The 25,487-nt window shown below is 33.9% G+C and overlaps 1 protein-coding gene across 23 annotated transcripts in view; it reads left to right on the forward strand.

The window, feature by feature from the left end:
* Positions 1-3,076: 3,076 nt before the first annotated feature.
* ADGRL2 (adhesion G protein-coupled receptor L2) overlaps positions 3,077-25,487 on the forward strand; it is a gene marked incomplete at both ends in the record, with an annotated part of 154,781 nt that continues 132,370 nt past the window's right edge. For all 23 annotated transcript variants that reach the window (XM_080690905.1, XM_080690921.1, XM_080690922.1 and 20 more), the window contains one exon: positions 3,077-3,149. In XM_080690905.1, coding sequence (XP_080547031.1) covers positions 3,077-3,149 — 73 coding nt within the window. The remainder of the gene's footprint in view (positions 3,150-25,487) is intronic.

The following is a 25,487-nucleotide window of genomic DNA, read 5'->3' on the forward strand; positions in this document are numbered from 1 at the left end:
AGATAAAAATCTTTATGGTGACTTTGCTTCTGACAGAATACTGACTTCATTTTTAGAAATTTTTAGTTAAAAATTTCTTTCCCTCTAATTTTATTTCATGTTATGTTCTCATTTCATTGATGCTTATCAACAAATGGCTTTTATTTTTTTCTGTATTTGCTAAATCAATGTAAGACCATTAGACTAAGTGTGATTTCCTGGTAATGTAACATAAATACGTGACTGAAGACTGGTTAGTGGTGTTTTCCTTTTAAATAATTTTGCTGACAATTTAAGGCACAGGATATTTATTGCAGCTGATAACGATAAGTAGGTTACCATCAGAAAGACGACAGCTGACAGTATATTGTAAGTAGTGTAGGAAACATTGAGGGCTGTTGGGATGTAAACTCTGCTGAAGCGTATTCCTGGAAGTCACTGTTCAGCTTTGGGAGGGTTAGTAGTAATGATGCATTAATTGACTTTTTACATGACAGAGTAATAGGATACTTAGATCTAAAAAAAAAATCATGGCAGAGGTTTGGTAGACAATGGCTTGTGGTTTATAGTAGAAAGATTAGGATGGAATTTTTTGAATCTTCTTATTTGAAGGATAAGAAAAAAAGATAGGTTGTATATTAGAAGTGACTTGGATTTCTAAAGATATCTTAATCAGATAATTTAAGTAGAAATATACTGTGTCTTTTTTATTATTAAGAAATGGAGTGTTATGTATCATTAACCTCTTGGTTCTCCCACTAGATGCTAAGTTCTCTGATATTCTTGAAAAAAAAGATTAAAAAAAATCTACAATTAGGTTAGTTATTAATGTGGAAAATCATTTAAAGCAATCGTTTCTGTTTGTCAAAAGGAAAATAATTAGCCCCTTTCTAGTGGCGTTCCTTGTTTTTTTTTTTTTTTTTTTTTTCTTTGTGAATTCTTCAGCGTATTGTATGTAGTTAGAGAGTTGAAGGACCAGTCTGTTAGTTACATCTGTGCCTCTGAGGTCCATTAGCTCTAACTTGTTTTAGGAGCCGTGATTTTTTGGGATTAGTTTCACCATATTTGATTTTTTATTCATTCTATCCTGAGCTGAGTGTGGTTAGCTAAGTATTTCAGTGTTCATTAACATTTGTTCAGTGAAGGGTTGTTTTTAATTTGGATCACAGCAGTAACATCTTTTGACTTAGTTTTCAAAATTGCACTTAAAGTTTGAACTTCTGGGAGTAATTTTATTTGATATAAAAGTGATTGGGTATAGGTTGTGGAATGAGAAAAAATAAATTTGATATTCTTGTTACTTATTGCACAGGCAGATGAACTTAAGCTTTATTTGCATAAAAGAAGCCATGATTTTATACTTACCAGACCTGTTTCTTTTTTAAGAAGAGTCATTTACTTACAGTCTCATAGTCAACTGGAGTGTACTTGGTGAAATATATTTTACATCCTCAATCTTTAAGAATACCCTGCATTTCAGTATATAAATTCTGGTCCTCAAGTATTCTGTGCTGGCCAAAGACCACAATAGAAGTCTTGGTTGTGTGGTTTCCTCCTCCTTTTCCCTCTCACTAACAGAGGTTTTCCAGTCTTGGCAGCTGTTTCGTACAAGGCAGTCATCGGTCCTTGATTTCTTCCTTCCCTTTCTTCCCACAAACAAGGACTCTTTCAAATAGTGGGTGACCAAACACAGACTGATGCTGAACTGCCTTAAGAAAGTGGAAACGTGTGAAGAGTTGTACATGTGGGCAAGCTGCCTGTAGGCATTAGCTCATTGAAATGGAAGTATCCCTGACAAGTGAAACTTGGACAGTCCAAGTTCCTTGCTACAATATAGAGCAGTCCAAAAGCTGACTCAGTTTCACTTGTAGCAATTAATGTATCACATATTAAAATCATTCCTATTGCCCCACCAGATCATTGAACAGACTAGCGGATGTAAAACATTATTTGTTGATTAGCCTTTGGATATGACAAGCCTTTTGATCTAATGTTCAGTTTTAATATAGGATCATCGCCAGGGCAATTGTAAACTGTAGGTTTACTTTAGTCTTTCTTTTAACCAACTTGTGGCAATTCAGAGTGAAAAATGAGTAGAAGGGCCAGTACTATGTGAAGATGTGTCATGTATCCAGTGGGGTGATTTTTGATGTATTGCTCTTCTTTATGTATTTTTGGAATTCAGAAGAAGTAATATGTTTTATGTTCCTTTGTTTTTGTCTTATTTCTTTAAAACTCAGAAAAGATCTTGTCTGAGTATTCCTTAAAGGTAGGTAATAGGAAGAAACTGTAACATGTCCCCTTAAAGGAAAAATGTGTGCCTTCTTTACCTTTAGAGGCTAGACCAAGAGGCTAGTTGTATTTGGGAACTGTTCTATGTGTATTAAAAGGCCAGCGTTTACTCTGTGGCTTCTCATATTAGAAAGAGGTAGAACACAGGCCAGGATGAAGCAAATGACCTAGTTTTCTGTGAGCCAAGGAACCAAGAAACACTTTGAGTCACACTTGAGTTCTCTACCTTGTCCAGCTGAAAAAAAAAAAAAAAAATGAGCTCTTAAGGGCTGATCAAAATGAGGATTAACTGCTGGTTTGGTATTTATTTTTTTTGCCATTTCTCCTCCAGTTGTTTTAAGAGATAGAGTGATTGTGATTTTTTTTTTTAAAATTTGGATCAGTAGACTAAAGGATGTAGTTTTGTTCCTAAGTTACACCTGGCAGTAAGAAGAAACAACATATGAAATCTAAAATGTTAACCTATCCAAGAATATCTTTCTAAGCTTTTTGTGCTTTCTAAGAAAACTACATTATTCGGAATTTATATACCTATTTTATTATTTTCAGAATGTAAGGCTTAGATATCCACGATGTAGGAGCAGCTTCAATATTGGAAATAGAACTTAAATATACTTAAAAAAGGAGGGATGGAGTTGTTATTTTTGCATTTTCAGTGACATAGCAGGGCCATAAAGTAAATGATGGATTTGTTTGTTTTTCAGATATGAGGATCAATGATGCAGACTGCTGGGTTCGATGAAGCTGGGCATTTATAACTAGATTCATTAAGGAATACAAAGAAAAATATTTAAAGGGATCAATAATGGTGTCTTCTGGTTGCAGAATGCGAAGTCTGTGGTTTATCATGGTAATCTGCTTCTTACCGAATACAGAAGGTAAGATGCCATTTAAATTTTGTTTCTTAAATCCAGAAAAACTTGAACTGTACAATCTTCTTTATGTGAAAATGGCTAGAGTGTTATTTTGTTATTTTAATAATAGATCTTGAATTTCTTTTTTGGTAGCTGGATTATTTTCATTACACTGCTCTGTGATATAGTAAGTGCTAGATGTCAGAATTTATATTTTACATACATTTATAAATAGCAATAATTCTAAATAATCCTGAGAGAACTAAATGAAATCTTTGGTTTGGTATATCTTTCATATTTATCGACTACATTTATTCTAATAAATCGAAAGTATTTTGTGTTGACTTTTTTATTTCATCTTTATCCTGTGTGATTCTTATTTATTGGTCACAGTTTTAAAATACTTAAAGATATAAACATTTTTAGATCTAGAAAATTTTGGTTTTGTCGTGTTTTACTTTTAATGTTCTATCTTTTAACTATATATACTCCTTAAAATGTGAAAAAATTCAGTAGTAACTCTTACCCTATACTTAAAAAAAGGTATGGTTTTTTTCTTAAGTGCTATTGTGTTAAATTTTTTTTTTAACTTATCTTTCTGTCTTTCTTTTTTATGTTTATGGCGTTGGGGATTGAACGAACCCAGGGCCTCACTCACTTCGGTCAAGGGAAAATTGTTTAAATCTAGAAGTAGTGGCAAGTATAGTTTTCAAGACAGACCTGATATTAAGGAACTAAATATGTTTTTGAGGCTTAATGAAGTAATTATAACTGTCATTTATTAATTGCTTTATAGATTTCCTAATACTCATTATTTCCATAGGCTTTTCATGTACTTGGCATGAAAATATATTAACTTGTAAAACTGTGAAGAATAAAAGATCTCTGAGAAATGCCTTATAAAATTTGAAGTTTTTTTAGTCTCAATGAAATAGTATTAAAAAAATAAGTTTTAGGATTTTATAATTGATTTCATGAATACTTTTAAGTCATCCTTTTTATGCCTATTAATAAAATGATAGGTAGGGAAAAAGAGCACACTGTCAACGACTAGAAAGCATTCATTTTTTCTATTGTCTGCCCTGAGCTTCAAAATTTTAACATTTTTATTTTTAATTTTTTTAAATGTTTTATTTTTTTTTGTGGTGCAGAGCAGACCTATTTTATATGTATTTTTTTTATTTGGAAACAGGGTCTCACTAAGTTGCTGAGAGCCTCACTAAGTAGCTGAGGCTGGCTTTGAAACTGTGTGGTTCTGCTGTCTCAGCCTCCCAAGCGTGGGGATTACAAGCGTGCGCCACCATGCCCGGCTTAAGATTTTTATTTTGCCAAAAGGATTTTATTTGAATGGTTTGTTCCAGAGTTATGTTTCATCGTTTACTTTCTGTCCTTCTGGTTCCCTACATTCAATATGTTGAAACAATGTAAAAATATAATTTAAATATATAACAGACTTAGAAATATCTTAAAATAAGGAATTGTGTATCCAGAAAGCATACAATGATCTCTTAGATTTAAGTCACACTTGAAAGCCACAGATGGGTTAATGTTTTATTTTCAGATGACATTGCTCTTTGCTTTAGAATTGAAGGTACACCAAATCTAAACGTATTTTAAATCTTGAGTGAATAGGACTGTAATGATAAACAACTAGCAGAAACTGAGTTTAATAATATGAATCTCAGGCTTGGTTGTTTTGAAAATCGTATGTATAGTTTATAATTTTGCACCTGGTTTTTGGACAAAAAAAAAAAATGAACTGATAGCCTACTGTTATCTTTGAGTGTTTTTATACATTTAAAAAAAGATTTCCAGGTGTGGACCAATGGATCATTAGTTCAATAATGAAAAAATTTCCAATCAACATAGAGACCACTTTGCTGGCACAGTAGCTTACCTCAGCAGGGGGGTAGCAAACAAGAGACTTTTTCATGAGATACTGCAGTTTTATTTCTAGTGTCACCTACCAGGTCAGGATTCATATCTGCTGTTAAGAGAAATTTCATTTTTGGCACATCAGGCCAGGGGGTGTTGCTTTTGAAGCAATTCCCTCCTACGGGTCAAAAAAGAACCGGGGACGAACTCACACAGCTCATTGTAAGAATATGCACTGTTAATGCACACTGTTAGAACATTGATCAGCATCACATGAGTTTGTCTTAGGAAAGTTTTATACGATATGATAGTCATTTATTGCCAGAAACCAGATAATGGTCTGTGAACACCTGTAGAGAAAACCAATCAAAGTTAGGTAAGAAGGTATAGGAAGGAAGATATAAATTTAACTATTCAGCTGTTAAGTTTCTTCTGAGCCTTGACGCGATTGTTACCTTTTAAAGTCTTAAAGAGATGAGTCTTTTTTGTACCAGTTCCAAGAGCCTTGCACATAGACTCCGATGGGGTTTCCTCCATCCTTCCTGATTTCCTGAGTGTCTGAATTGAGCCAGATGCTTGGGATTCAGACACAAAGCGCAGGGCTGGAACCTCAAGTACACATTAGGATCAAATAGATGAAGTAACTTGAGTGCAGCAGGCAGGAGAGGTGTGCCACAGACAGAGAGAGGAGTGCTTGCCAGTGGACCCAGGATTGAATCCACTGCAGTATTTAACCTAGTTTCGCCTGTTTTCCAACTTTGCAATTGAAACCACACATTAAGATTTTAAGGAACGGCAATGAGGATTTAAAAGCAAAACAAAATGAGCTCGCACATTGTAGAATAGCCAAGGGCCATCCATGCCGCCCCAGTTTTTAGATAGAGCTTTTCTCTTGTTGTAAGTGGGGTTTTACCTTGGCATAATTTTTTTTATTTTATCTTATTTTTTTGTGGTACTGGGGATGGAACCCAGGGACATCTTTACCTTCGAGCTATATCAGCAGTCCTACTTTTTATTCTTTAATTTGAAACAGGATCTCACTGAGTTGCAAAGGGCCTCACTAAGTAGCTGAGGCTGTGCTTGAACTACCATCCTCCTCTCTCAGCCTCCCAAATGCTGGGATTACAAGCGTGCACCAACCATGCCTGGCTTACCTTGGTGTAATTTTAAAGGCTTCACATAATTTTCAATTTGTTTTACATTTGTACCTATGAGAGATGTATTTCCAGGTTTGTAAGAAGCACTTACACAAATATACTTAGACAAATTTTATGTGTCTTCTTTCTTGTGCATATTTATTTCTTTTATTTTTTTGGTGCTGGGAACCCCGGGACCTTATGTGTGCTCAGAAAGTGCTCTACCACTGAACTTCATCCCCAGTGTCTCTTGTGCATATTAATGACCAAATCAGTAAGCATTTTTAAAATTTTAACAGGGTCAAAGCTAATTATATAAATTTTTAGTTACTGAATTTGCTTATCATCCTATCTCAAATATTTTTCAAAATAGGAATATTTTATTTATTCTTAAAGTCTCTCTTCCTGTCTATTTTTGAAAATTATGTTTAGAATTTGTAAATAAGCAGTGATTGGATGAAGACCAAACTTCCCAAATAATTTGCAGGTTTTTCTTATAATTGATTTTATTCCTTGAGAACTAACCTGAAGCCCTTCACAAGTCAGTCTCTTGAGAAACTGGTGTGCTTTGATTATTTTGGCTAGGTTTTATAAGCATAGTAATCCACTGTGGAATCATGTATCAGTAAGTAGGAAAGTAAATTGAATTTTTGTGTCCTAGAGAATTAAATTATGCTATATAATGGAGCCCTGGCAAGCATAAGTCAGACATATGAAGTCTTGCTCAAGTGACAAGTTACAAATAATAGCAGTTCTTCAGCAAAGCCAGTCATATGAATTTCAGGTTGAATTTTCTATGCAGTAAGTATGTAATTAGATTTCATAAGTCAAAATTTTAGTTAATTAACTCAAATTACATTGTTTTTATCCTTATTTAAAAGAAAAATATTATAACAGGTATAAGTGCCAGATATACCAGATGTAACTTTACATATTTTATGTAAGTCAAGAAAATATAAGGACATAACTATGGAAATAGTATCCTGACAGTTTTTAATGTGCATTTAAATTCTCTGAGCACATTTTCTAATGACTGTTGAATTAATGTAATCTTACTAACATTTGATATATATTATATCTGTAGGGTATTTTCAGTATCTAGTGGAAGAAAATAGGTAGATATATTGATTGAATATGAATTAGAAAATAAAACCTTTAAGTATTTTCTTTATAGTGGTCTGAATTTGGTAGAAGAAATAGTCACTATTCTCTAAGATTAAACTTAGGGAAGGAAGCTCACTCAGTACTGTATACATGTATGTTATACCATAATGCACCAATAAAAATAAAAATTAAAAAAAAACAAAAATAAACCACAAAAAAGAAAACTAAATCAGAGTACTATATTCAGCTTTTCCATTTTTTCTTTCATGTGCACATAATAAAACATGCATGCATACATACATACATACATACATACATATACGCATATGCACACACACAGTATGTCAGCTTCCCTAAGGCAGGGGTATTTTTGTTGTTTTTGTTCACAGACATATTTAAGTCCCTAGAACAGTGCCTGGTTTAAGCAAGTACTATATCAGTATCAATAACAGGAGTGGTATAAGTTTTTGAAGTTTTGTAGTCTTACAGTAGGGAGGGAAAGGAAGCAATTGCAATAATAGGGTGGTAAGTGCCAGGACTTCATGGATGCAAGGCAAGTGTCCTACCTCTGTGTTTTATCCATAGTCCTAAATGTAAATATAAATGTGTAAAAAAAAACCCCACCAAAACCTTGATTATATTCAGTGTAATTTAGATGTCAGTAACTATTTGCTTTCTGGGAATTTGTGTCTTTACATTTTCAGATTTGTTTTTATTATTCCTCTGATCATGTTCTTGGGAAAAATTTTAGTCTTCAAAGCAGGATTAAAAAAAAATTATGTTTTGGCCATGTACTGAGAAAAAAAAAATGAAATATTTGCACCAAATTGGAAAGCAAAAGACATTTTCTGCGGCATTTAGGAAAGCTCCTAAACTCTTGCTTTGGTTTCTCTCTTTTCATTGTGATAACATTTTTTTTTTTTTAAATTGGGAGTAACTAGATGGCCATTGCTGAAATTTCACTGAGTTGACTTACTGCAGGGACTTTATATTTCCCAACCAAGCAAAATTGACTGCTTTTGTTCATATCAGTAATTTTGATTAGTTGAAGTCTAGGAGGTAAATTTTCAATAAGGTACACGGGGATTTGGCTGTATGACTCCTATTAAACTTAATGGGAGTCACTACTCCCATTAAATTAATAGAAATTGTATGCCTGTGCTTGCTGCATAGCAAATATAACCTTATTCTTTTGTACTCACAAATTATGTAAATTAACATCGGCTCAAAACAATGCACTAGTTTTTTTAAATGATTTTATATTTTTGGTATAGATCCACTTTACTTAAGAAAATGCTTACCTATATTGTTCTTTTGATGCTTAAGTATTCTTTGTTGTGTTTTGAGTATAATATAGTTTGATTGCAGCTTTCTTCTCCATAGTTAGTGATATAATTCAGTTTTAGAATATAAATATTAATGCCATTTATAAATTATATGATGTTGCTTCTCATCTTGCAAAAAAAAAATCTCTCTTGTGTTATTACTATTGAAATTCAAGATAAATTAAAGGTAAATTTGTTCTGAATGTGACTCAAAGCTGCAAAAATTAAAACTAGGCTCAAGATGTTCTAACATATTTTGAAAAGATAATTTGGATTGTGTTTTGGTCATCTTCCTTACCACTATTCAGTGTCAAAATATGTCCTGTTTCATAAGTGAAGATTAAATTCAAGTGCTTATTGATTTTTTCCCCTTCTCACTTTTCCTCCCTCTTTCTACTCTATTCTGTCCTCTTCTGCTTTTTCTCCAGTAACTTGAGTAGCAGGTCTATTCCTGATGTTTTAAATAAGTATGTCATTCACAACAGCCAACCAATAGACTTCGATAACATATTGCTGGGCTGTTGAAATTTTGAAAGCTTTTATTTTCTCAAAAATACTGAGCTGGGTATGGTAGCACACACTTGTAATCTCAGTACTTGGGAAGCCGAGATAGGAGGGTCACAGGTTAGAAGCCAGCCTTGGCTACTTCAGACCTCTGCTATTCCACAACTTGGTGATTCTTTGTTTTAAAATAAAGAATAAAGATAGGGCTGGGATGTAGCTCCGAGGTAGAGTGTCCCTGAGTTCAATCATCAGAACTGAAAAAAAAAAAAAAAAGAAGGAGAAAAAAAGAGAGAAAAGAAAAAAACCTGTATCATCTGGGCATGGTGATTCACACCTGCTGTTATCCCAGTACTTGCTTGGAAAGCAGAGGCAGGAGGATCACAGGTTTGAGACTGGCCTCAGGACCTCAGTGAGGCTCTCAGCAACTTAGATTCTGTTTCTAAATAAAGAATAGAAAAGGGTTAGGGGTGTAAAATGCCCCTAGATTCTGTCCGTAGTACTACATACACAGACACACGCACACAGAGAGACTAGATAAAATATTTCATAAGTAAATGTTATGAAATAATTTTCTGAAAGAGGTCGCTAGCTTGTCTATATTAGTACATTTTAGGCATATTATTTGACATGCATATTAGGCAATTTTCACAGCTATTGTTACGTTTTGAAGGAATCAATAATGTACTAAAGGTAGCTTAATTAAAAGCACGGGAGGCATTTAAAGCACCTTAATTTTGTGGACCTGTAATTCTGTTAATTACTCATTATTCACTCATTTCAGCTTTGATGAAGTTCTTCTGTTTTTGAATTACTGCGTTTTTCAGTTTTTTATATACGATAGACTTAGGTTGTAGTACTAGAGAACAAGATAATACATGTGCTTCAACATGTGTGAATATTAATGTGGAGCCTGTGTGCCTTGGAAGACTGAGCTGCTGAATCGCTGAGGGAGTGTCTTGCTGAAACATATGCTTGGTACCCTGTGGCACTCTTTATTTTCTTTTCTCCTCCTCTGCATGACAGAGAATGACATATGACAGCCATGTGGGCTCCATGTATTAGACATCAGTGTGGATTAGTGAATATCTCATGACATCTTTCAACCTTGTTCCTGAACTCCTTTTGTTAACTTGACAGAAGGATTCCAGGAGAATACCTAGTGCCGGCCTTGGGGTCTCTAGGCTAAAATGTAGAGCTGAGGAGGGAATTCCATATCTGCACTTCAGGAAGCAAAACCACATTTATAATATCTTCTTATCGGCATGAGACTTTCTTGAGCTTGACTTTTATGTCTGCCAGAATTCTTGCTCTAAGGGCTTATTTTCTTAATTTTTTTCTTTTTTCTTCTGATCTTGAATATAATACATTTTTTTGAGAAAATAAAAAATTAAGATAAAAATGTAAAATCGTTTAATTCTGTGACCTTGATAGTACCATTGCACATTTCCTTTTTATTTTCTCCAGCATGCATATTTGACATCAGATATAAAACAACATTATATATTAAAAACAAACTAAAAAAACAAACTTTAATTTTGTCAATACTATATTATGCCATTATATATTCACCATTAGATATTAATTTTATATTATCATATACTATACTATCATACCATCGTTTTAACTTACAGACATGAAAATTACTAACTTCTTCCTTTATTTGCTCTTATTTTTTGCTATAAGTAAATATCTTTTTAGAAATTTTACATCTGAATATTTTGAGGCTACAATACAAAAATTTTGATTGTTATCAGACATGTAGATAGCTTCCAAATGGTCTTTTCTGAAGAGTTAATGAATGTTCACATTGATTTAGTGTGTGAGTATCAATCTCTGCATACATTACCAGCATTGATTTTGAATATTCAAGAAATTACAACATTTTGGTATGTGGCAAAGGGTATCATTTGGTGAATTAAATATGTAATTTGAGGGCTATAATTTTTGTAGACTTTTTAGGTCAGTTGGTATTTCCATGTGAATTTTTTTGTTCACTACCAATTTTTCTTATTATATAACTACAGTATATTCATTGATGACAATAACCTTTGTTGTTTTTGTTATGGAAAATAGATTCTAGTATGTCTGGGAGTTTAAATTATATTGCTTAAGTTTTTTTTTTTTTAAAGACAATTTAAAACTAAGAAAAATTGCAGTAGGTGCAGATGTAATGATTACCAAGATTTTTGTTACATTTAGTTTAGTTACCTTTTTCCTTTTTCTTTCCTTTTTGATATATAGCTATATTCTTTTGTGAGAGTACTATTTTTATAATTTTATTAAAAGCTCATATCAGCAGCAATTGATTTTTATTCACTTGCATTTTTCTGTAGCTATTAAATGTTTTCATTTAAAACTTTAATCTACCAGGAATTAGCATTTTTATAAGGTGACAGCTAAATTCCTTTTTGTTTGTTTGTTTTTGAGGTGATAGAGATAGAAACCAGAGCTCGTGTGTGTGAGGCAGGTTCTCTAACACTGACCCACATCCCCAGCAACTGAATTCTTTAATCAGTTAATTTAGAGTGAAATGAACTAACATTAATTCCAATTGTTCTGAATCACATTTTAACTAACAGAGTAGGTGAAGTTGGTCCCAAATAAAATAGTAAAAGATAATATTTTTTTACAATTAAGGTAGAAGATGGGCAGTAGTAAAAAATAGATGAGGATAATAGTAAAATGTAAAAACAAAACATAAAAGGAACACTCTATGTCAATATAGATTGAATTGTAAATGAAAAATGCCATTGTCTTTTGATTTGAATAGTATATCAATGTTCTTAAATATTTAAATGATTTCTTTTTGCATGCACTCTTATTTAATAGGGGTTTTTTTTTTTTGGTGCTAGGGGGAGAGGATCCTACCTCTGAGTTATGTCCTCAGCCTTATTTTATTTCTTTATTTGGAAACAGGTTCTCAGTAAGTTGTAGTGGGCCTCACTAAGTTCCTGAGGCTGCTTGAAAACATGTGATCCTCCTGCCTAAGCCTCCCAAATATTGGAATTCTAAGCATGTGTCATTGCACCAGACTAGCAGGGTTTATTTTTAAGAAAAAAATATTTGTTGTTGTACAGAAGTGGGAGAGAGGGAGAGGAATAGAGATGTACAAAAGCATGAAGATAATAAGTAAAATATTCCACAATAAAGATAAAGTTTCTCTATCTTTGGAATCCTGGAGTTTAGAGAACAGGATTTCCTGGGGAAAAAGTAAAAGAAAAAGAAGTCATACAATGCAGAGTTTTAGTTTGTACAAGTATTTGCTCTGAAAAAAGAGAACTAAGTGCAATTCTTATTTATTATGTTGCTTATTTATAGTGTGCTTCTTACCATTTTCTTGTACCCATCTGTGTGTGTGTGTGTGTGTGTGTGTGTGTGTGTGTGTGTGCGCGCGCGCGCGCGCGTGCATGCATGGGCATTTTCGTTTAATTCTCTTTCCTTTTTCTAGTTCTTTTTTTTTTGGTGGTGGTACTGGGGATGGAACCCAGGGGCATTTCACTTCCAAGCTACATCCCCAGCCCTATTTTTTATTCTTTATTTTGAAACAGAGTCTCACTGAATTGCAAAGGGCCTTACCAAGTAGCCAAGGCTGTCAGTGAACCACCATCCTCCTGTTTCAGCCTCCCGAATGCTGGGATTACAAATGTGTGCCACCACACCCAGCTCTGTAGTTGTTCTTTTTCTCTTTGTAGTATAGGTTGAGTATCTTTAATCTCAAAAGCCAAAATGCTCTGAAATCCGTAGCTTCTTGAAGGGTGACATAATGCTTAAAAACAAGGAAGAGAGCTATGCAGTTATTTTCTCTTTTTGTAAAGGTCTTACGGATTGAACCCAGGGGTTTTCTACCTATGAGCTACATCCCCAGCCCTATTATTATTATTATTATTATTATTATTATTATTATTATTTTTATTATTTTATTTATTATTATTTTTTAGAAACAGTCTCCCTAGTGAAGCAAAGTACACCGGTGGGTAGTGCACGTTAAGCCCATCCCATTGTATAAGGAAATTCTTTTAAATTTATTTTGACATACTTTGACTCTTTTAATTTGACATACTTGAATTTGTTTCCAGGCAAAAGGAAAGGAAATGGGATTCAGTGTCGGGGCAGCAGTGCTCCTCTGTGAAAGGAGAGAATGTGTGTGAGAATCCAGGGAGAGGAAGATTTATGAAAAATTGTGTATCAGAGAAGTTTAAGGGAAGTCATGCCGGATTTCAAAAATTGTATATATGTAGAATAATGTTCCTAAACACTGCGTGTATGTGTGTGTGTGTGTATAAATTACTTGGAGGGCTTGCTAAAATGTGAACTCTGATTCAGTCATTTGAGATGGGTCTTGATATTTGGCCTTTCTGACAAGCTCCAGGAGATGCTGGGGTTGCAGGTCTATGAGAGGACATCTGTATCAAGGAGCTTTGGGTATTATAACATTAGTCTAAAAATATCAGATCTTGTATTTACAATGATTTCTACAATTTGCAAATCAAGGCTTGTTTCTGTCCTAAACAACATAGCTGAGATATAGAAATGACATCATTTGACATCATTTGCAGTCTTAGAACTCATTTTATTAAAAGATGAACTAAGCTACCTCGAAGCTTTATCGAATATCTTTATGTCCAGTTATATTTCTAGTTCCATACTATATAATTTTTATTAACCTTTTATCTGATTGTTTAAAAATGTTCCTCAGTAATTTCAGCTTTACTCTTTCTCCCCAGGATTTTTCGTCAATGCCCTATTGACCTATCATTTTATCATACACAGTTTTTCTTACTAAGGGTAATATATAATTTTATTACTTAGGGTAACATTTCATAATCATGCAGTGTAAAGTAACTATTAAGTTTGCCTTCAACTCATTTAGAAAAGGTTTACTTTCAAAGTCATGTTTAATCAACTAAAAATCGTTGTAATTTTTACTTTATTGTAAATACAGTGGCATGCTGTCACTGTAGGAAACACTGGAGGATTGAGGTTACTTAATTGTAAACTGGTCATTAAAACCTCTTTTATCTGCTTATGGTACTATAGTGACTTTTCCATTTTTTAGTATATACATAATCAAAGAGCTTGTCCTTTTTATTAGTAGACATACTCTCCTTTTGCTTTTCCTATCAAAGAAAGATAGGTTACTGATAATGATTTATTGTAATTAAGTTGAAAATTAAATGTTTCTTCATTAGACTCTTCAGTCTTTTAAAGCCAAAATCCAAGTAAGTAGCCAATTTTAAACACAGAGAATTCTATATATGTACCTTAGTCATTTTCATTTTCATTTTTTTGGTAGAACTAAATCATTTTAGACTAGAAATTACAATTTCTAGATTAGCAGTGTAGAGTTTTTAACTTACCTGCAAAAGGTTGTCCGTTTGCCAAGCTCCACCTACTGCTGGTCCATTTTCAACCTGTACAATTGGCTTCAGGTTGTTGGTACATTTTCCTCCCTCTTGAGGCTGTCACTCCAGAATATTTATATGTGCAACTTAATGACAATTATCAAAAGGGATAATTTAAATTTTTTTATTCATTAGCATTTCTCATTAAAACTTTCATTAAGATTGATTTTGTTTTGTAATGAAAATCTTGTATATTATAGGAAGACTAATCTTGCTAACTCTGCAACTTTCAAATAATCTTCAGAAGCTTATAGCTATGAGCATACATTTTTTTAGAAGGATAATTTCTTTTTGACTTATCAAATATTGCTGAGATGATTAACTACTAGAACACTGGAAGCCTGTAATAATTTTATTGATGTTTTAAACTATTATAGTGTCCAGTTATTCATTTGATTATCAGTCACCATTAACATAGTTGAAAGGCATGCCTCCTCCTTCAGGTATGGGTTTTGGGTGTTATCTTTTCCCTCTAGTTTGCTTAATGCAGGAAGCCTATTTAATCCTTTGTTTTGTTTTAGAGTTTAAGCAAATAGAGCCCATCCCTGATAGCTTTCCAAAGCTCTTACTTTTGTTGCGTTAATGGCACTTGCCATAGATTCTGTGATCCTGCTTTATTTACTAGAAAGCCTGTCTAGGAGAGCCATCACTCCATTCTTTCAACATTGTTGTTAACTGACTGATAGCAGAGATTGAGTGGAAAACCTTTGGTGACAAAAAAAATTGGGTATAGGTGTAACTCCAGTTTAAAAGATGGTTTATGGGTGTCTCTTGATCCCATTTCTGTTTGTACTAAAATACTAAATACAGACTAGAAGAAAAAAGTATATTTAAAAGCATTCAGAAATGTTAAGCAACAATAAAACCCGTAACCATTTAAATGACAGAAGCTGACTATTTGAATTAACTTTGTGTTTGGCTTAATTTGGGGCCCTAATTATTCCTAACTTACGTGAGTAGATTTCAATTATAGTATCCTGCAGGGATTTGTAGCTAAGGCAACTAAAAGAATCATTTTACATAAAGTACTTTTGTTCAACTGATTAGGCAAGTTAAAAACGTAATGATGTAAAATTGAAACCCTTCTGACAAGGTCCAAACAAATGTTTCTAGTAATTTTGTTTTAAATAAAATTAAATTAAATTTAAAATAGCATTTTTGTCTTTTTGAACGCTTGACTTTATTGTAATACTAATAAATGTGTAAACTTGGCTTCAGAACACATATTTTAGTAAAATAATATGGCTTTAAAGATAAGGACAAATTTGTCACAGTGGACACCTTCCTAAATATTTTTACTTCTTTGCTTTATAACTTCTGATAATACTGTTGGACCACTTTGAATACATATTTAGAAGAGAAATAAACATAAGTAACTTGAATGACTGATACCCTATTTTCATGTTTTGGAATGCATTTTCAGTTGAACACAGAATAAAGAGTCATTTAGAGATTTTAAATGCCGCATACCAAGAATCACAGGGGCGCAGACATGGGTAGTGGTTGGCACAGCCAGTGGACAGTCTCAACGTTTAAGTTGCCTTCCTGCGTTCTCTTCATCCACTTTAACTTGGAACACTGCTACCAGGCTGAAAGTGACTTTACGACTCTTACTGGCAGATGCTGTTTTGGTTTCTTCCTTAGCTACGGGTTGGAGCACGATATAAAAAAGCACTTACTGGAATTATTAGGCCATTGCTGAGGTTTAACCAGGGCACCTCACTGAGGTCTTAGAGCCTAGTGAACCATGGTAAGAGCAGGCAGCTCTGTTGCCTGCATCTTCTCAGCACGCCTGTAGGTTCTCTTATGCCTCTCTCTCTCTCCCTTTCCCTCTTCTTGACCCCTTTCTGTGTTTGAACATCTACTATTATTTGTCATTTGAGCATCTTATCTATTTGTCTTTGTAGTTTCTATGACCGGTTTCAAAATAAAAAGGACTGGTGTAGCTAAGAGGTAGAATGCACCTGAGTTCAATCCCTAGTACCCGAAACAAAACAAAATGTGGAGATGATTTTGGTTCTTTAGGATACTTGCAAAAGCTAGTCTCTGTAGGAGGATTTTGAAAATATAAACAGAAAACTCCTGAATGTATACAGCAGTAAGCCACTAGCCACAAGTGGTTATTGAACATTTGAAATATGACTACCATGTCTAAGGAAGCGCTATTTTATTGAACAGAGTGATTTATAGCTATTATTTTCCCTGTCAGGCTTTTTTTTTTTGGGGGGGGGTTAAACTCTTAATACCCTTTTAGTGAATTCCATAAAGTCTGGGACAAATGTTTGCTTTTCATATTTTCATAGTGCTTAGGCACTCAAAAGCATTTTAATTACTTCAAAGTTTAACTGTAGCAAATCTAGTAACTGCCTGAAGCCTCAGTTCTTACATGATTCTTTAACAGGATGGCAATAATCTACAATAAACTAAGTCAACTAATGTTAGATTCTGGCCCCTAAATATGAAGTTTCCCTCTTGAAATCCAGTAATGAATTCATCTGGATTATCTTTTGCCTTCCATTGTTTGAGAAAATGCTTTATAACATAGGTAATTATGAAGAGAATAGTTGGAAAAATGAAGAGTTATGAATATCTATCTATATAGAAAACTTTTATGCTCTTGTCTTCTGAATTCCTGTGTGTGTGTGTGTGTGTGTGTGTGTGTGTGTGTGTGTGTGTGTGATACTGGGCATGGAACCCAGAGGCTTTCTACCTCTGGGCTGGGCTATGCTCTCAGATCTGCTTTATATTAGGCTGGCTTTGAACCTGTGCAATCCTCCTGTCTCAGCCTCCCAAGTGCTGAAATTACAAGCATGCTCCATCATGCCTGGCTCTGAATTCCTATTTTTAATGACTAGAAAATATGTTTCTGTGATTGAAGCTTCACTCTAAGGAGGAAATATTATCCTCTTAATAACTAATGGTATTTTAACAGAAGGATATTTTACAAAGACTTACATCATACATGATAGCATATTGCTTTTTATTGTATTCTTGGTGACTTTACTATTAACATCAAAATACTTACTCAGAGCTTGTAATACTAACATTGATCACTTTTCTTGGAAAAGCTTCATAAAATACAATTTCAGTCTATATGTGTGTTTATGTATGTGTTTGAGTATATTTAGAGGCAGTCGGAATTTCTTATTCCCTATTTAATATATCAGATGGATAGCTTATTTATCATACTATCTTTGTCTTCCTCACTTAGAAAAAAAGAGCAAATTCTATAGTTAGTAAAAATTGAGGGAGATAAGGGTACAATGAACTTTTTATATTTGAAGAGGAAAGCATTTTCCTTAGAATGATCGGTTAAAATTATTGTATTCTTCACTACTACTAAATATTCTGGCCTTACATAATTTTGTAACTAAAAGGTTGGCTTAGAAAACATTTTCATTGACATATGTTTAATATTTATTTGAGGTCTCAGAAGTGATTTCTGGCCCTCACATTTAATATTTTATCATTCTTATCATAACAAGAATTATTTCTCAGGTCAAAAAATTACTTTATCAAACTTTGTTCTTTTATTGTTTTGCTGTACTGGGGATTGAACCCAGGGCTCTTCTATCTCTGAGCTATACTTCCAGCCCTATTTTTTATTCGTTATTTTGAAACAGGTCCTCACTAAGTTGTGGAGGGCCTCACTAAGTAGCTGAGACTAGTTAAGAACCTGCTCAAACTTTGTTCTTGAATGGCTTATATTTATTATAGAAAATCAGTCCATTCTTTAAAAGACAGTTTGGCACTACTGAAAGTATCTAAAAAGGATATATTGCTATTTCGTGGGAAGATGATAAGAGGAATGTTATTGCATTATTAGAACAAATGATCTTCTAGGTGGAAGGAGAAAGATAGCTTATTATGTTAAGAGCTGTTTATGAAAAGAATCTGGTACATTTGTGGAAAGAGATAGTAATACTCTAAAACCATAGTTTACATATTTATCATTTAAGTATGAAGGGAATAGGAAAGTATTCTAAGATTTATAGTTTCTTGAATACAGTGTTGACTTAATATTCCTTTTACAGTACTTCAAAATATGATCATATAAAATACATGGAGAAAAATAAACCTCTATAGATTTGAGTAAAAGTTTTCTTTTTCTCTTTTTTTTATTTAGCATTTGAAAATGCATATCTGATTTACTGTCCTGTCTCTGGTTTGTCTCTTGCTCACTTATGCTCTCCTCCTGTCTGGTTTAGAAATAAATGAGTAAATTCTATATTTAGTAAGGATACTCACTTTCATGGATAACTGAGGGTAACTGAGTAATATTGCCTTTTATAGATAAATATACAGCAACACAGTGAAACAATTTTTATAATTTCCTCAAATTATTTTTTAACTATGCTTAAGAAAATCTTATTAGTATTTATTCTATACAAAGACCTGATCCTTTAAGTTTACCCTATTAAAAATATATTTTTAGTATAGTAGGGGGAAAAAAACTGAACTGTCAGTCCATTCCAAGAGTGAAGAAGGCAGATGCAGCTGGTCCAGAAGAGAGGGTCTAGTTGGTGCATAAAAAATTCATGTCAGCATTTCGACACCGCATTCTTTTGGGGTATCTGTTATCACTGAATAGGAAACTGTTTCAAATTGACAGGCAGACAGAATGTTGTGCTGAATGTGTAAATTGGAATTATCACATCTAGCAGTTCCCTTCACCAGGTGCTGGCTTGGAGCTTGGTTCTGCACAAATGTCGAGAGTGTGCCAGGAATAGTTTTATTTGCTAATTATCCCTCATCTCTTCCAAAGTCTTTTTTTTTTTTTTAAGTAAACAGCTTGCCCAGGTGTTTTTAGGGAATGCCTAGAAGGACAGTGGAAAAGACCGCAGGTGTTTATGTGGCAAGAGGATCCCATTCAGGACACTGAAAACATCTATACCCGTCTGTGTGGAAAAGACTGTTGCTTTTAAGGATTTTTACTCTTTAATGTACTGAGAATAATAATTTTCAGCGTTTTGTTGGCCCAGAAATACTGGTGAGGGCCAAAATGTAGGAGCTGGTTTTTTAAGAAAGCTAGAACATTTAATTAGGCTTTATGTTTGAGTTTCTTAAAAAAACTTTGATTTGCAAGCTCTGTGGATAAGCAGTGAAATTTTCAAAGATTGTAAAAAATGAAAGCAATTCAAATATTAATAAAGGAATATTGAAGATTAATTTTTGTTTCTTCATGTTTTTGATCTTACTGGAAAGATTTAGTGCTATATTATATAATTGTTAGGGGCTTTTTTCTGTCATATTTTCAACAAATTTCTTTGTAATATGGTTCTACTATGTAAAAAAAATAAAATATAAGATTTTATAAATTTATATCATAAGCTGCTGCCAAGTACTGCTCAAATTAATGTGTGCTTGAAGCATACATATAACTGTTACTATTCTTAAAATTTAAGAACTCGGATCACAGAATTATCCTTTAATTAGTCCTGTTAATCATGTTTTCTTGACTGTGATAAATATTTTCCTTAAAGAGTTTTTAGTCTATTTTTTGCCTATCCCGCGGGGAGTAGATTTTTAAGAATAAGTTTTCCACTAAAGATGTAATTTTTGTTTTTGCTTTTCTAATCTCTGCATTATGATAAGTTAATGAAGTGCTAAGTGTCCAAATTAAGATTTTTTTTGGGGGGTACTAGCGATGGAAACTAGGGGACTTTTTACTTCCCAGCTATACTTCCAGAGTTATTTTACATTTTATTTGAAAAGAAAGTCTTATTAAGTTGCTGAGAGTCTCACTAAATTTCTGAGGCTGGCTTTGAACCTGTGATTCTTCTGTCTCAGCCTCCCAAGTACTGGGATTACAAGTGTGCACCATCACACCCAGCTAAAATTAAGAAATTTTGATGAAGTTCCTTACAGTTTTCTTGGCTTCTGAAAGTCCTGTTTCCACAGCCAGTCACATTTCAGTGACATAGCTGAACATTTCACAGGATTTACCCTGTCAGCTTTGAGATAGGATTAGGCATTATTGTTGTTTGTATTGACTTAGTCTGTTTCCGTTCACTGACATATCCTATAGTGAAATACACTTAAATACAGGTTTTTTCATGGGAACAACAAAGATATCTATTCAAAGGCAGCATGTTTGCACATGATGTCTAGAGGTTCAAATTCTATTTTACTTACCACCTATGTGAACTTGTATAAGTTATTTCACTTATTTGTGCTCATATTTATCATAGAATTACAAAATGCCTACCTCTTAGAATTGTTGATATTCAGAGATCAAATGTTTAAAAATCTGTTCATCAGTAATGATTTCATATCTGCCATGTGCCCCGACTATGGAACGTCCTAGACGTGGTTCTTAACTTTTAAGGACTTACTAATTACGGTCCACATGCGACATCTGTAAGGGAGCTAGTGCTGCAAAAGTGGTAAATCCAGCTGAAACTGAAATAGATCTCTCAACCAGCAGAATTTGCCCAGCGGAGAAAGAATGAGTAAGATATTCCGAGGGAGAAGGAGGGAGTACAGTGCAAATCATACTGTTGCTAAAACATGTGGTGGATTGCTGGTGGCTCATTGTGTGTTCTAGGTGAGGGTGATAAGAGATGGCACAGGATGAAAGTAGATGAAAGGGGTGTGTGTGCAGAAGTGTGAGGATTTTATCATGTAGGTGATAGGTAATCATTGGATGATTTCACAGGTGACCATGAGTTTTTGTTCTGTAATATTTATTAGGTTTGGATGGGCTTGACTATTGAAGTAGAACATTGAAAAAATTCTGTGGGGCTGGGTAGTTGACATAAACTAGTAAGTAGATGTGACTTGATGTCAGATGATTATTTTTTCTTATTATTTTGATGTTTTTTTTTCAATAGTTGTATGTTGTTACTTGAGCTGTTCTTCCTCCTACCCCCAGGAAAGTAAAATATTAAATTTGAATGTTCTTTATGTTTTGAAATTTTGACAGCTAATTCAGGATAAATTCTGACCTGAGGGATAAATAAAGTATGTCTGGGAGCTGAACTCACCTTGTATCTTGTCCCTCCTCTCCTTTTCTTAAATAAGACTGTTGTAGTCATCCAGTTCAGAAAAAAATGAGAGATTAGAAAAAAATTGCAGTGTGACTAGGAGAAAACGAATGAATTGTTAAGATTTGAGTAATAGTATCAGTGGGATATGGTAAATCACCAAATGAAGGAAAAGGTGGTTTATTCATTTATTGATGGCAATGAACAGAGAGACTAATGGACCTTTGGGAATAAAGGAACAGGCCCCCCTGGTGTCCAGGGGAGTCTTACTGCCTGAGGCCCTTGTGGAGTTTAAAAGATGTCATGGAAACTGATCACATCTACCAGAGATGCCAATCTGTGCCGTAGGTATTTCTGGAACTTTTCCTTCTGGCTTGGTTGTTTGGCCAATGAATTCCCTTTGTGTGTGCCCATTACTTCTTTCCCTCTCCTCTGTCTTTCCTCCATCACTTCACTCAGAAGTTTCTATTTTCTGGAAGTTTTGTTTTAGTAGGACTTCTAGTATACTCCACCCAGCTCATGCCACCTGTCAGTGTCAGCTCTGGTTTTAACACTGGAGTTGCCCAGTTTTTTCCAATTACAATTCTTAGGAGGGCTAGGCATGTAGCTCGGTGCTAGATCACACAAAGCCCAGTTTCCATCCACAGCAGTGAAAAAAAAAAATGTTGAAAAAAAAATGTATGGACTTCTTTGTCAGAGAATGAGGTGATTTTTGGTCAACTCGGTGTGTCTGGTTGCTGGTAGGTTCTCACGGTCAGGCTGACTTTGCCTCCTCAGCGGTGCCTATAAGCAGAGCAGGAGTTAGAATGAACTCAGTGCGGGCAGAATGGCAATTGTTTCATCCACCATAGAGTGGGTAATAAATGCCAGGATTGTCAAGGTGGATCATGAATGAACTCACCAAGGGAAGAAATACAAAAATAAGATCATTTGTGAAACCTATTTAAAGAAGTTACTGTCATTAAAAGTATAATTCATGCTGGGCATGGTGGCGCACGCTTATAATCCCGGTACTAGGAGGCAGAGTCAGTAGGAGGCCCTCCACATCTTAGTAAGACCCTGTTTCAAAATATACAATAAAAAAATGAGGGTGGGAGTGTAGCTCGCAGGTAGAATGCCCCTGGGTTCCATCCCCAGTAATGCAAAAAAAGTATAATTTATAATAGTGATATACAGAGACAGACAAACTTGTCAGTGAAGCATACTCAGTTATAGAATTAAAATATTCTTAGAGTCCTAATTTTCCAAAATTCATAATATACTTTTACCATTGGACTTGCTTTAATTTTTAAATAATAAACATCAGTAAAATTTGCTAAGCTTTTATTGTAGCACACAAAAATGCCTAGATTTTAATCTCTAATTTATACTTTTAACTCTAGAAACAGTTGCTGGCTGCCCTTTGTTGAACTCTTCCTGGGATATCAGGCACAGTAGTATGTGTTTTATATTCATTTTCCTGGATAATGCTCCCAGTATATCTATGAAGTTCATAGTACTTTCTCAATTTTATAGCTGAGGCAGCTTATACACATAGGTGACTTAGGTAGTTAAATCAATAGTGCACCAACCAGATAGTTTCATGTATCCCCACAACAGTGTAGCACAAAATTCACAATGCTCTTTGATTTGTGAAAGAATTAACATCTTTTTTTTTTTCAAAATTTCTCTAGATAAATACACTACACTGTCTACAATTTAGCCACCATCATGATTTAAAAAGCCATGCATATATGTAAAAAGGAAATGACTTCAAAGGTTCATAAGCGTATAACCACTGCTCCCACTAGAGCTGGTCCTGCTTCCCGCCAGACAGCTCAAGAAGGAAGTAGAAGATGTGGCATTCAGCATATGCTTTGTCTCTGGTGCCAGACTTCTTTTTTAACTTTTCCTTTTAATTGCGCCGACAAGATATTTTGGCATTGCGTAGACACAACGTTAGAAGAGCCTTTATCAGCTCACAGATGGTTCTTTCTGGTGGCAAAACTCACATAATACCAGTTTCTTCTTTCAGATTCGCCACCCCTTGACAGCTCGATGCAGACACGGTTTTGTTCCTAATAGTAAACGTGCAGTTGAAGGATTGTGATTTGAAACTACTACTATTATTTATTTTGAATTTCTGGATTCTTGGTACATGACAGTAATTTTAGAAAGTTATTGGAATAATGAAAAAAAATTAAAAAACCCATTGTGGGCTGAAGGTGTAGCTCCGTGTAAGGGGGTTGATGGGTCAAAGATTCTTAAATGTGCTCAAGCCAATTTTATAATCTTATGTATGAGTTCAGTCACTTCCCATGATGACGTGATACAAGAGATTCTTGGGAAAAAGTCATTTCTACGAATTCAAGATTTGAGTGCTTGGTCTCATCAGTCTAGTTAGTTAATTTCCCCAAAGTTCCCTTATCTTAAGAAATTAGATTGGATTTCCATGCTGACTCCAAACTGAAATAAAAAATTAATCTAATGGAACAAAATCTTTGCTTCAAAAATCTACTTGGCTTTAGCATGCTTTTTTGCATTATTGTTTTCCACCTTGCCTTAGAAAGCCACTGTTCAGCATGTGATAGGTGATTGATTGTTCATTAACTCTACAGATATCTTCCACCTGCCTCATGTCGGCTCATTCTAATAATTTTCATCACATTTTCTCATTAATTTTAGGATATGTGCATGTTTCACTGACATTTTAATAGGATGATAAAATATCAAAGTATTTTATCACAGCTAGTTTTGCAAAGGTTTTAATGCTTTTAGTAATATTAAATCAATTTAAGGAACTCACCTACCACCTGATGGGAGCTGTCAGAATGGCATGGCAGGTTCTAGGTTAAAGGTGTTGCTGTTCAATATTATATGCAGAGAAATTTATATTTATTGATTCTGTCAGCATCACTTGTGAACTGTCTTTTAGTATTCCCTATCAGCAAGCTCATGAATGTGCTTGATTTAGACTTTGGATATTTTTTGTCATCTGTTACTTTGTTATAAAAGAATTTAGACAGTGTTTTTGGCTTACTTACATCAGTCTAATTTATATATGCTTTTTTCATCATAGAATTTGGCAAAAATAACTTATAAGAAATGACATATTTACTCTGAAATTTTATTTTGCATGCCAAAGTTAAACCAAACAAAATTAGTAGTAAGGATAAAGAAAATCAGTATGGTGAAATATCATAGTATAATGTAGAGTCATCACAATATCATAGTACCAAGGAATTTTTAAAAGAGAGACTATGATGAGTAAGAGAAGAAAAAAAAACCCTTCACTTTTAGTTTTTAAAGGATAGATTATATTATCCTTATTGTTCTTCAAGAAAAAAAAAATTGATCAGTAAAAAGCCAGCACTATTTACTAACTCTTACATCCATTTTACTTTGTGGGCAATATATTTTTGAGGTTTTTTTTTTTTTTGCCATCTGCTAGTCTCCATCAACTTTAAAAATCATCTGACTTCAGTATTCCTCTCTTAAATACTCTTCTGAGTTTAGCAAATAGCTCTGTATTGATATCTAATATAAAGATAACAAATAGATCTTGATTTGAAGGTAGTGTTACATAGCTTTGTTTAGTTTCCGGAGAGCAGGATCTTTTGCTATTATGAATTCACAAACCTTAAGAAATGCCTGGCACAATACATATTTTTTAAAGAAAAGAATGAAGAGATTAATGAATAAGTGAACTTCTCAACAGATGACCATATTAATAGAATATAAGTAAGCATTCCATTGTGTTGGTGCTAGATTTGCCTTTTATAACTATGTGGAAAAAGAGGAATATTTCACTTTTCCTCATACTTTTATTACAAGAAAGCTAACTTGTTACTTTCCACATCCAGCTTTGTCTCCTATGCAGGGAGAACAGTGCCTGAGCCAGGAGTTACTAAATCAGTAATTGTTGGAAGAATGAATGATCCTATTCACACTATTGTAAAAAAAAAAAAAAATCTCTAAAACTTGCTTTGAAACTAAATATTGCCCATGAAACCAACTACATAAAAGTTAAATTGGTTCTTACGCACGAAGT

This window comes from Muscardinus avellanarius (assembly GCF_963383645.1).
Source record: "Muscardinus avellanarius genome assembly, chromosome: 3".
NCBI lineage: Eukaryota > Metazoa > Chordata > Mammalia > Rodentia > Gliridae > Muscardinus > Muscardinus avellanarius.